The 13,171-nt window shown below is 46.0% G+C and overlaps 1 protein-coding gene across 4 annotated transcripts in view; it reads left to right on the forward strand.

Annotated features, from left to right (window-relative positions):
* Window positions 1-262: 262 nt before the first annotated feature.
* LOC142564032 (TNF receptor-associated factor 6-like) overlaps window positions 263-13,171 on the forward strand; it is a 66,408-nt gene continuing 53,499 nt past the window's right edge. The window contains exons 1-2 of one of the 4 annotated variants that reach the window (XM_075674847.1): window positions 270-551; window positions 5,735-5,822. In XM_075674847.1, coding sequence (XP_075530962.1) covers window positions 335-551; window positions 5,735-5,751 — 234 coding nt within the window. In that variant the 5' untranslated portion in view covers window positions 270-334 and the 3' untranslated portion in view covers window positions 5,752-5,822. Of the gene's footprint in view, window positions 620-5,734; window positions 8,581-13,171 lie in introns of those variants that run through there. The other 3 variants (XM_075674844.1, XM_075674845.1, XM_075674848.1) reach the window with 3 other exon arrangements.

Here is a 13,171-nt window from a genome sequence, read left to right on the forward strand (position 1 = left end):
GCTAGTGGAGCTTCTATCGTAGAGTGATGCTCGGTGTCTCAGGAAATTTTCCATAACTTTTAGTTCCAACGTTCGCGACCTTTACAATTCAACTATCCGAAAAGGCGATAAAATTGTCGGTAACAACATTTGCGCAGCTAGGCGAGCTGATAATTTCCCCATCGTTCCATGCCCGTTTGCGAGCGACGCCGTGAACAATGAGCAAAACGGCGTGCGCTTATCAGAGTGATAGCAACCTTGGCAACCGCTCAGAGGGCAAAGCTCTGGCAACGTTTTGAAGTTTCCGCGGAACCGTCGCTACGACGTTTGCCAGTCGACATATGTGCGCTTCGTCATGGCTTCTCAAGAGCAACGATACACGCTGTGTGGTTTTACCGGAGAATTGGACTGGAGACCTTTGAATTTCGCCGAGCGTATTCCTGCTCACAGAATATGCAACGCGTGTGGCGTGCTGCCCAGAGTGACCGCTTTTCTGCCCTGTCGACACGTGCTGTGCAACAGCTGCTACGAGCAGTGCGTGCTCCGTGAGGGTCACGCCTGCCCACTCGACGGTGAGCAGTTCCTTCAAGAAGACGCTGACTGGAGAGACTTTCCTTTAAAGAACCTGCTCAGGCGGAAGGTAGGGAAAGAATGCGTGAGGAAAATAATCCGTGTACTAATGCTAGCGAGATCAATTTTGCAAAGTTCACTGAATATATTGACACGTGTATTTATCTTTATCGGGCGACCTCGTTTCGCCGCTTAACAAATGTAATCGCACAGCGCGGGACGCGCCTGTATGTATCCGAAGTTTCTGGAAAGTTATCGATGCTTCTACCCGGCTGTCTGTTGTCGCCGAACCTTGTGCTATCTGATTTCATCACCTGACGCGAATGGTGTAGAACTTTGTGGGAGGCACGCGGGTGCCGACGATTAGTCTGGAACATTCGACGACTGATCTATAAAAGCCGACGCGCTTGACCCGCAGATCAGATTTTCGACGATCGCCCACCGTGTTCGCCGCTATGGTTGTACTATACATGTAGCCTGTTTTTGTGGGCACAGGTTCGCCCCATAAAGGTTTTGTTTTTCACAGTATTTGCTACTGTGTTCTTCAACGTCAGCACCACGTGACATCTGGTGGAGGTGCTGGGTAAGATGTCACGTGGTGGTGACGTTGAAGAACACAGTAGCAAATGCTGTGAAAGACAAAACTAACTTTTATTGGGCGAACCTGTGCCCACAAAAACAGTCTACACTTATAGCACAACGATAGCGGCGAACACGGTCGCCGATCGTCGAAAATCTGATCTGCGGGTCAAGCGCGTCGGCCTTTACAGATCAGTCGTCGAACGTTCCAGACTAATCGTCGGGACCCGCATGCCTTCCACAAAGTTCTGCACCATTCGCGTCACGCGATGAAATCAGATAACACAAGGTTCGGCGACAACAGACAGCCGGGTAGAAGCATCGATAACTTTCCAGAAACTTCGGATACATACAGGTGCGTCCCGCGCTGTGCGATTACATTTGTTAAGCGGCGAAACGTGGTCGCCCGGTAAAGATAAGTACACGTGTCAATATTGAAAAAGCAAAATGGGGATTTGTTAGAAATACAGGCAATTTTCTGTTAGAGCGGATGAATTACGTGTAAGCTAGATGAAAGGCTATATTATATTACCTAGGAGTGAAACCGCGAAGACAATCATATAGTTGGGCGCTATTGTCCGTACGTATGTGATGTTGCTTTGAACTCGCCATAATCCTAGGTTCCACTTACTGCTGATTGAAAGCTATGCGAACCCGTGCACAATCAGAAATATTCAGCGTAAGAAGCAGCGAGTATAAAGCAACGCTATTGATTTATTACCTTTCTATTTGGGTGCGCTCACTCGCACCCGTTATTGAGACATAGGGTGCTCTTCTTTGTCTTTATCCTTTAATAATTTCTTACGCAGGCATTCTGCATTTTCTTTATTTTTTTCTCGTCTGTCTTGTTCTCCGGCATTTATTTTGCAGATAGATATATAGGTAAACTTTATTAAAAGAATAATCAGAAAAACCGCTAATGGTCGGGGCGCCTAGTCCAGGGCTCCGCTGGCTCTTGCCATCTTCTCAGCTCTCTTAATCAGCTTGAGCTGGTCGACGAGGGCCGAGCTGGACAGCAGTGCCTCCAATTGCTCCCTCGTGGTGTTCGTGTCGGGTTGTTCTATGTTGTGTACTGTGGACTCCGACGTATTGTGGTATAGTGTTTGTGTGGCCCCACAGCACGGGCACTCGTCCCTGTAGGCTGTGGGGTGTATCCGATGTATTATGTGTAGGTTATGTGCGTCCTCTGTCTTCAGAATTCGATGGGGTGGTGGATATCGCAAGCGACGCCCTCTGTGGCAGTTCACCCTGGCTGAATACTCGAGGTCGACAGGGTCCAGGTCTTCTGTAGCCGGCGTGATGAGTGCTCCGATATGTACGAATCCTCGAGCTGCCCTGTTCGCTTGCAAGTTGCCCGAGATGCCAGTGTGGCGCGGTATCCAGATGATGGCTTGGGGGGTGAAGTCCTCAGGGTGCTCCTTGAGTATTTGGGCTAGAATTCGTGCAGCAAGGCTTCCAATTGTTCCTTGTAGCAAGTTGCCGCAGGCCAGTTCGGAATCCGTGAGGATCGTCAGTGGTTGGTTTGCGTGCTGACCTTCGCGGATGGCTAACTGCAAATGTTCTTCCGCGGCGTCGAATGCTAGGTTGCATGCACTAATCAAAAGCGATACTGATTGACTAAATTGCAGTAATATATTACCTGATATTCTCTGAATAACGATATAAAATTAGAGTGTTCAATCATTCAAGCACAATACCCGGAGCTTTTGTCTCTAGCTGCGTCTGTGTTTGCTCCATCTGCGCTCGACTCGCAATGCATTGAATCGGTATCGCGTAGAATAACTCTTACAGCCTGTACTTCATCGTTAGCAGAGGGTGGGATCACGCAGCCCTCCATGCATATGCGTATACAAGTTTCCCGCTGAATGGGAGTGTTTTTATTGTGCGTCCACGTTAGCGTCACGGTAACTCGCCGCACTCTGTTTGCGGGTCACTGGCTGACCTCGCTCGCGGACGAGGAATTCTCCATGCCGCAGAGATGATGGGTCTGGGACCAAGTTGTTTGGTTAGCGGCAGCCACACAGTGACGTGCCGAATCAGCGGCGGAGGCTTGGTCGCAATGACTGCGCTCTAACGTTGCCGGCAACCGCACAACCACGGATCACGCGTCGTGATTACTCAGGGGCTTTAATGTTGCGCTGGTAAATACGAAGTCGCGGGGTAAAATCGCGGCTGCGGCGGCTGCGTTTCAATGGGAGCGAGCTGCAAAAATCTTCGTGTACAGCGCATTTAGGGCATGTTCAAAAAACCCAAGGTCTTCTAAATTAATCTGCAGCCCCCAAATACGGTGTGCCTCATAAGCAGATCGTCGCTCCATAAATATTGTGGTTGGTCAAGCTAGTTCGTAATGGTTAAGAAAAGTTGCGGTGGCAAGTAAAGACAAGGACAAGTTAATATCGACACGGGCAAACGCCGGCTTTTAAATAAATCTAATTTGAGTCAGAAGCATATATAAAGGTTCACCTCACATGTGAGTGAACCAGAAAAAGTTACATTTGGGTATGTGATATTTCTGTACGCGTCGAGGAATATGATTTCTTTCCCGTACAAAAACGCAGAAAGCCGACTAACGCAATCATCCCCCTTCTTCTTTAAGTTGAAGCAACAAACGAAAAGAAACCCATGGAAACCACGTGAACCCATATCTTGTTCGTTGCTTCATTTCGCATGTCTTGTGTTTTATATTTACGTGTCTGACCGAAATAAAATTCGGTTGAGCGTTTGCGCTTGCCCGTCCATCAGTATTTAATTTCAGCGCACACTCTAAATTCATGAGGAGGGCCATAGCGGCTACGTGTATTCAGGCAGCACTCATGCAAGCACGAGATGGAACAAAGTTTTTCAAATCTGACAGCACAGTAAACGGAAGCATGCCTTCCTCGTTGTTGCATCACTTAAGTATCTGAAATCACCTTGCAAAAAAGAAATAATAATAATATTTGGGGTTTTACGTGCCAAAACCACTTCCTGATTATGAGGCACGCCGTAGTGGAAGACTCCGGAAATTTTGACCACCTGGGGTTCTTTAACGTGCACCTAAATCTAAGCACACGGGTGTTTTCGCATTTCGCCCCCATCGAACTGCGGCCGCCGTGGCCGGGATTCGATCCCGCGACCTCATGCTCAGCAGCCCAACACCATAGCCACTGAGCAACCACGGCGGGTTGCAAAAAAAAAGAAAAAAAAGAAAGAAAGAGCGGATAGGTTCCGAACCAGGACGCAAAGAAAAAGGCAAGAGAACGCTGCACGTGCTGCCGTATTTGCACAAGTTATGGCACAACTTGAGGAAATTATCCAACCGACATAATGTAAATTTACTTTTCAGTGCCCCTTGCAAGCTATGTAATGTATGCAATCGAATGAAAGAGCATAGTAGGCCCCGCGTCACCAACAATCGCAAAACTAGATTCGCACACTGTACGCTCAACGTGGTTTGCCAGATAGCGTTAAACTAGTGTATGTAGGACAAACCGGAAAGTTTTATAATGATTGAGCACATCCATACAGCAGCAACGTGACGATTGGCCATGGATGGCATTTAGCGCTCCATTGGAACAAGTGAATATGCACTGCCATGATTCAGATGACGAAGTTCCTAGGGGAAAAAGTAAGGAGCGATAAATTATGCGGGTATGTTGCATGAAAAAGGTTGGATATAGCTGTGTAAGCGTGCCGTTTTTAGCCTGATCAGAAAAAGAAATAGCCTTTTCATGAATGAAAATGATTTTGTCATGTAGATGTTTGTGTACGCATGCCTATTCCGGGATGGATATATAAGGGCTGGCCTTCTTCAAATCATCATTTAGTTGGCAGTCAGCGCTTTTTCTCTGGTACTTGTCTCTCTGTGTGTGTTCGTGTCAGCAGCGCTTCTTGAATATGATTCTGAAATAAATTAATTCTGTGTGCCCTGGGTGCTTCGTACCCTTGACATCGCTCTACAGGAGCGTTTACAGCATAAATGGCTCACCTCAAGGAGCTTCTCACCACAGCCGAGTTCGAGAAACTCATACCTAAGCACACCGAGTCCCTTCTGGTCGTTATGCGGTTCAGACACCTGAGGACCGCGCTGCCCTACTGGAAAAAAAGCGGATATCCGAACGCCAAACAAACGGAGCTGAGGACGTTACCTCATCCTATTAAGACATTTCATCTTCAACAATAACCCCAATTCCCAGTGCACATACCATCAGTTCGCAAACACGGTGCAAGCGCTGTCAATGTTTCGCTCCAGAAAATTACCGATTCGTGAGAATCCTTCTTCTGGCCAAGCAGCAGTTCTTCGCTTAAGGACCCGCTTGAGTGGGGTTGGCTGCCGGATTCCTTCCTTCATAACCATTTCTCTTGGGAGTAGGGTGAATATCTTAATAGAACATTATTCACGCCAATCTCACAGCATCACCTGACGAACAAATTTATTGGCTTCCCTTCATAGCAACACTACGATGAGCCATATCTTGATGTCTCATCACATTTTTTCACATTAGACGAACCTTGAAGCATCGGAAGTTCAAAGACATAAAATAACGTATGAAATATGTTAATATGAAAGGTGCTATGAAGATGCTAATGTGTAAAATTGCTCAAAAACTCTTTTTTCCCCTTTCAGGTAAAATGCTGGAATGAAGAACGTGGCTGCGACATAGTTTTGGCTGCATCAGAGCTGAACAACCATTTCTGCAATGACTGTGACTACCACGCTACATCGTGCCCTAAATGTTCGAAGCTCGTGCTCCGTAGTAATGTTGCCGGGCATTTAGAAAGCAAATGTCAAGATTATGTGCTGTCTCTGATGTCCTGGGCTCTAGAAAAGTCAGACAGTCAGCAAAAAGCAATGATGGTGGCTCTGAATGCAAGCTTAGACGTGCGAGTAGCTGAAATGAAAAAAAAACTAGACGATATTATTAGGGATCATGCTGCCCAAAATGGTCACCTAACTAATATTTCACATTGCATCAACACGGTCAAGGAAACACTGCTACAAAAGTCGAGTGAAAGTAGTACCTTGGATCACTTTGCTTCACAATCTACAGTTACGTTATCCTCAGTCAGAGCAGTCGAGGAAAAATTGATTGACCACAGTGGTGAGGCGCGCATGTTTGCAGGAGCAATAACCGATTCAATAAAAGACCTGAAGGAAGGCTTAGAAGACACGAAGCGAACTGTCAACCACCTCAAAGAAAACAATACGCAAAGCACGTTGCAAGCGGAGTTGAGAGAACAGTTGACGACGTATACCGCTGTGCTCAAGAAAACTTGCGAAGGTGTTGATGCGCTGAAGGAAGCTTTTGGAAAAGTGTTGGACGGCAGCACAAGGACAATCTGCACAAAGTGCGCAGGAAGTGTTGCTGGCATTGCTGAAGTGGAGGACACTCAGAAGCAAGAAGTGCCGAGCGCATTGAATAAGGAAAAAGAGTTGGCCCTAAATACAATCAACATAAGGCGATATGAGTTTTTTGCTAAGGGATACAAAGCCATGAAGGACGACGTCTGTTCGAAAGGCTTTCATTTTTACTCGAGCGACAAGACATACATGTGTGGCTATCACGTGTCGCCAGGAGTGTACTTCAGAAAAGAGGGAGACAATGTCTTATTGTATGCTGGTTTTCAGCTGCACAAGGGTGTGATCGATGAATTTCTACAGTGGCCTTTCAGTCAGGCTATTCAGCTGACTGTGAAACATCCGTCCGAAAGTAAACGGCGTCAGATACGGTGGAACACGTGTGATGAACTTAATTTCTATGGAAGGCCCGAACAATCGAGTAACACAAGAATCTATGACCGCTTGCACTCAATTCACGTAGATGTTCTTGAACGTGAAGGGTACGTCAAGGACGAGAAGCTTCATATAGTGTGGGAGATTCTTCCGAAAGACGTAGCAAAATAAATGAGGGGAACTTTACGTATTTCATTAAATGCCCTAGTAGTTTTCGCTCTTCCCGGCAACTTCGTTGAAACCAAAATAAAGCATCGTCCTGAACTTTTTTCAAATATATTTCAATACCTACGTGTCTACACGACACCGCTTTAGTGTTAGCTTATAAGATAGCCTCCGAGCCGTGTAATGTTTCTTTCAAAATAGGGCGTGAGTGACTCGAAGTCGGAAACAATTCTAAAATATTTCATAATAGTTCATTCTTTATCTACACATCAGCAAAACGACGAATACGTTAGAGAGGATGCCTTCATTGCTGAAAAAGTGCTAGAATTTCTGACGAGACACTCCGTGAACGTTAATGCACTTTGTATCTCACAGAGTTCTTTTGCTTAATCTTACGCTGTTTTTTTATCCCCTGTTAACTTACGGTACTCGCACAAAGCATAATCATCTTAAAAATATTTTTGCTGCACCATATTTAAACATTACACGTGGCTGATAGCACAAATATAGCTATTGAGCTGAATTATTCGATGAGGCCGACAGTACGTCTACGACCATTTAGACGCGTGTTTGAGTAACAAAATTGCACTAATTACATTTAATACTATTTTATTAGCAGCCATATTCTGCGAATTGTAGCTATTGAACTTGCAAGGCATATCGATCTGGAACGAATTCTCTGGAGGGCACCGGTTTTGAGATACGCGCCGTCGAACTTTCGATAAAAATTCGCTGTTGGTAAACGGATTTTTAGAGGGCATAGTTGGTGCATTTACGACATGGTTTACGATCCCCCCTCCCCCCAGTAAAAGAAACCGCACGAAAGACGCGGTAGGCAGGAGACAATAGGCAGTTTTAGTACTGCGTACGTAGCGTACGCAACGGCGTTGCGTACGTAAGATCGCTGCGTTCTGCAAACTGCGCATGTGCAGAACGCAACACAAACGGTACGAGATGCGTACGCGGCCGTTGCGTACGCACGCATCCGATTCTTGCGTGCGTACGTAGGGAGCCTTGCGTGCTGCTCTCGTGGTTCTCGTTTGTTCGGGAGAGCGCGAGACAAAAGAGTTTCCCAAGATGGCAGCGTCAAAGGCGACTCGCGGAAGGCGGTACTTTCAATGGCCTACGATTTGGCTTTGCTGCGTGAAGTGAACGCGCAGAAGGCATTCCCAGACCCTGCACGTTGGGAATGCATAGCAAAAATAGGAACTTTGTTTTTGAGGAAGTGTTCAGTGTGTGCTGTTTGCGCGAAAGGCTCGACCTGCTTTTGGCGCAGTTTGTCGCAAATGACCGTGCCAGCCTGAGAAAGCAAGTACTAGTTTTTTTTATTTTTCTCGATATGATTCGTGCATTATATCCGCATTAAAGTAGAGTCTCTTAAAGGCCTAAATATAGTCCGACGAAGCGGTAACGCGCCCACACGTTACATCACGTTAGCGAGATCAACAGCGTCTAGTTTGGCCGACGGTTCGACGTACTGGCGGACACGGCCATACGCTCCGACGCGCCCGGCGTCTAACGCTCGCCCTCTTACGTACGTAGGCATTTCGCAGTACTAAAAGCCCCAACGCGACACGCGCTCCTACGTTCCGCAAAGCCCTTGCGCGCTGCGTACGTATCGTCATGACGCAGTACTAAAACTGTCTAATGGCTACTGTCTACTTTGTATGCCACAGCGTCATGAAATGTATACAATAGGCGGAGCCGCAGACGCATTCATGCGGAACCCGAAAAAGTAACATTTGGGTATCTGATACTTCTGTACGCGTCGAAGGAATCTGATTTTTTTCCCGTACAAAAACGCAGAAAGCCAACTAACGCAATCCTCCCCCATCTTCTTTAAGCAAAATCCTTTCACTAACAAGCGGGCTCGTCACTGCAGCTTTCCTGAAGAACATTTGCATCGCAAGATGCGCCAAAGCGAGAAGAGCTCACGTACCCTTACAAAATTTTTTTATAGAAAGTCTATAGACGTCTATAGACTGTCTACATACTTTCTATAAATCATTTTCTAAGGGGTGCTCCGTCAGAGGCGTGCGTTCGTTTGTATGTTGAAGGCGCTTGTGCCATGTCTACCCTTACTTTCGTTCTGTGAGTTTTTTTTTCTTTTTCTTGCTTTGTTTTTTTTTTTGCACTCTTCAATCAGGGCACTGTTTCAATTAGTTAGTAAAGCGCCGCTGTATGCATTGGGGCACAAGAGTAACTGGAGCACCAACTTATTTTGTCGCATACTAATATCTTGACTAATATCTTGAAACACGGGTCACCCTCAGAATTCTTTCCAAGTGGATACCCCTTCGGACATCCCGGCTACAATTCATAAATTGGAATACGCACCATAATGCAGTTATTTGTGAAATTCATTAGTGAATTGCGGTAATTACCCCATTAAGAATAGTAATTTCTCGTAGAAGTATGTCCGCCTCATCAAGCAAATTAGTTAAAGGGTTTGAATTCTGCTTTTTGTGTGAATTGTGTGAATTTTTTAAAAGTTGGTTCAGCTAAAAAAACCGCCTGGTGTAAAGAGAGAGAGCCAAACTGTGTGGGAAAAGCCGAGATATAAACCGTGAAGATATTGGTCGGCTACCCTGAAGTGGGGGAAGGGTTAGGGGAAATTAAATAAGTCAAGAATAGCGCGGAAAAAGCAAGGTCACGAAAAATAAGTAGAGGAAGTCGGGGCGTACGCGAGGACTAGTCTCCCTAATAGGCCACTGTTCCAACCACTCTTCATTCCTTTGTGTCAAGTTTCGCTCACGGTTAAAATTTAACTTGCATATCCGTGAACTACAAAGAAAAACTTCATAAGTGATTAGGATTCTACCAAAGCTTGGCGCTATCTTGAAGTACATAATCTGGTTATTCTGTACTACGAATTCATTCTTAGTCGTCTAAACTATTGCATAACTTACTAGGGTCAAACCTATGAACCTCACCTTTCTTCCTAACAACTTGTTCAAAATCATGCCATCCGTTTTATTACTAAGAGTAATCGACGATAACAAGTTACAGATATGTACCGCGATCTTACGATACTATGCATTCCTAATCTTGTGAAATTCAATGTTTACATATTTCCATATCGAGCAGTTAAAGACCATCACCTTCTAAAATTTGTTTTCATGCAAGGACTTACCGATAGAAGTAATGCACGTTTTTCTCTACACTATTTTTACCCACCATGGTTGCTTACACGCTGTGGCGTAGGGCTGCTAAGCATGAGTTCGCGGGATTTAATCCCAGCCACGGCGACCGCATTTCCATGAGGGGCAAAATGTGAAAGCGCCAGTTTACTTACAGTTAGGTGCACGTTAAAAAACCCCAGGTGGTCCAAATTTCCCGGGTCCCCCACTACGGCGTGCCTCATAATCAGAACGTGGTATTCGCAAGTAAAACCCCATAGTCTTTTAGCAATTTCTTACTTCCAAAATTCCGCACTAACTCTGGTACCGAAAGTGTTCCTTTATTTTTAATTAGGTTGTGGAATTCCTTGCCTTCTAATACGAAAACTGCTGTTTGCGTGTCATCATTTAAACGTTGCTTCGCGCTTTTATTCTTAACCAATAACACAATTCGAATAATGTCCATGATTATTTTTATTGAATAATGACGATTTCTTAACTAGAATTGTTTAACGACTGAAATTATTATACTTGCCTAATTATTCGATAAATATTTGAGTTACTGCTCGCATTTTATTGCAACTGTGTTGTTTTGGTCGTTTCTTGCTATTTAGTAGTTTTGCATTTCATTTAACGTATTTTAGGAGGTCTCCCTAAAGTGTTTTCACTAGGGGACCTCCTTCTGTAGAATATCATAACCACCTTTGTATATGCTGTTCGCCAGTATAAACCTCACACTCTAACACAATAATTTCGAGAGTCCCTTGACTGTCTCGTGGTCTGACGACTGTGTCAGTCGGCGTTACAGGACTATCAGCGCGGTAGCGAGTGACTCCCTGTGTGCGCCGTATCGGCGACAATAGCAAAGAACGTGTTCCATAGCTTCCGCATTGCCGCAATGGTCACACCTAGCACAATCTTTTCTTTTGATGCGGAAAGTAAAGCATTTTGTAAAAGCGACGCCAAGCCACATTCGGTCAAGAACCGTTCTGTCCGGTAGGGATAGTCCACGTGGAGGACGAAGTTGAAGACAGTAGTCCAGTCGATGAAGACGTGTGAGCTGGAAACTGAGTGTGTTGCATAAATGGCTTCATTTTGAAGCATTCGCGATTCCGCTGCTATATCTGGTCTTGACAGCGAAATTTTTTTCTGCACGCCGTCTTCAAGAGCTGATCGAGCAGCTTCATCGGCATGTTCGTTGCGCATCACGCTACAGAAGGTAAGGAGCCAATGAAATATGACGCCGTCTCCTTGCTCTACGTCAAAACAAATTTCTGCTAGTACGTAAGGCCAAATGGATGGCCAAAATTGCAAGTTTTAGGTGAACGCAGATACGCAATACTCTTGCCAGCTTCAAGCGCACCCATAGGCCCAAATTCTGAAATCTTTATTAATGAGGCGCCCTAATGCAGGATTCTTTGGTGCTCACTCACTACCGTAACACAGCCTCGAAGCTGCGTTCCTTCCGCAGGAGAGTCTGCGTGAGTAGGCGTTTGGTGCGTTGCAACACCGCCGTACCAGAGCACATGAGCGTTGGAGCCTCCCGTGTGTAGCCGCGTGCGGCTTAGCCGTGTCTGTGGAAAGGGGGATCCTGGGGATTGTGCCAATGCTAGGTGTTTGGACCTTTAAGGTCCCCGGGCCGAGGCAAGACGCCTCTTCGGCCTCTGCCTCATTTAGAAGGCAGCTCCAGACTGACCCACCTGGAGGAAATCGGCAGTAGCCATTCCTTGTCCTCCTGTCTAGTATTTCTCTCCCACTTTCGAACTTGCCTGTCTTCTATTTATTTCTTTTAATTTCCAATTTTCTGGGCGGCAAGGGTGTACCTTGTGTAATGCATCCAGTGTTGGGTATATATATATAAAATCAGGTAATAGTGGGGACGCACCGCTGGTGTACGCCGAATAGAATATTTCTAATCCCCTGACGCCCCTAGGTTGGACTCCGTGGTGGGCGCCAGGCATTCCTACCGAATACACTAATGCTATATAAGACTTGTAGTTTCCCCCCCCCTCTCTCTCAGATCGCTTCCTGAAGAGGGGCGCACCGATGAAACCTTCAACTTTCTCATGACACCAGAAGAATTATTTCCTTAGTACCATGTAATACATAGTCAACATGAAACCAAGACAGTCCGTATAATATCCCCATTTGTTGTTGCAAAATGTCTGACAGAAGCAATCGGCTCCTGTTACAAAGTTACTAAGCCGGGAAGGGTCGAACTTCTTCTGGAAGTCAGTGCCAAGCTTCAATACATCAAACTGACAAAACTTGTTGCGTTTGGTGACATTCCTATCTCTGTGGGCCCCCATCTGTCAATCAACACTGTGCGTGGTGTAATTTCTGAAGACGACCTCCTTGAACTCAGTGAAATTGAACTGTTGGAAGGATGGCAAGACCAAAATGTAGTAAAGGTGCAATGATTTAAGTTAATATGCGATGACAAGGAAATTCCAACAAAGCCTGTAATAATTACGTTTCGAACAAGTGAACTGCCTAATTCAATACAGGCTGGATGTTGTAAAGTTCGCGTATCGTACGTTGCCAATTAGCGCCGATGCTTCAGGTGTCAGCGTTTTGGGCATGGGTCTCACGGCTGCCGTGGGCGACCTACTTGGGCAAAATCTGCATGTAAAGGCCACACCTCAGACAACTGCGCTTCTGCAACTTACTGTGCTAACTGTGACGGAGACCACTCCGCCTATTCGCGATTGTGCCCGTCATGGACGGAAGAAAAAGAAATATTGGAACTCAAAGTCAAACTAAACATATCCTTCCCAGAAGCGCGCAACGGTTTTTCTGCTCACAAGCAATGGAGTCCGTCCTACGGTGATGTGACGCGCCGGGGGCAGCGTGACATCGTCCGGCGCCCGTCCGAGCCACACAGAGTCTGACAGCGGTTACGCCAACAACCCTCCTGGCTGCAGCATCCACTGCTGTTCCGCCCCCTGACACGAAGGACTAGCAGGGTGTGAGACTAGGCTAGGTGGTATTCCATGCTGAAGTGACTAGCGCTAGAGTAGACACGGGGCACAACCGGGCGACAAGG

This window comes from Dermacentor variabilis, chromosome 11, assembly GCF_050947875.1.
Source record: "Dermacentor variabilis isolate Ectoservices chromosome 11, ASM5094787v1, whole genome shotgun sequence".
In the NCBI taxonomy this organism is placed as follows: Eukaryota; Metazoa; Arthropoda; class Arachnida; order Ixodida; family Ixodidae; genus Dermacentor; species Dermacentor variabilis.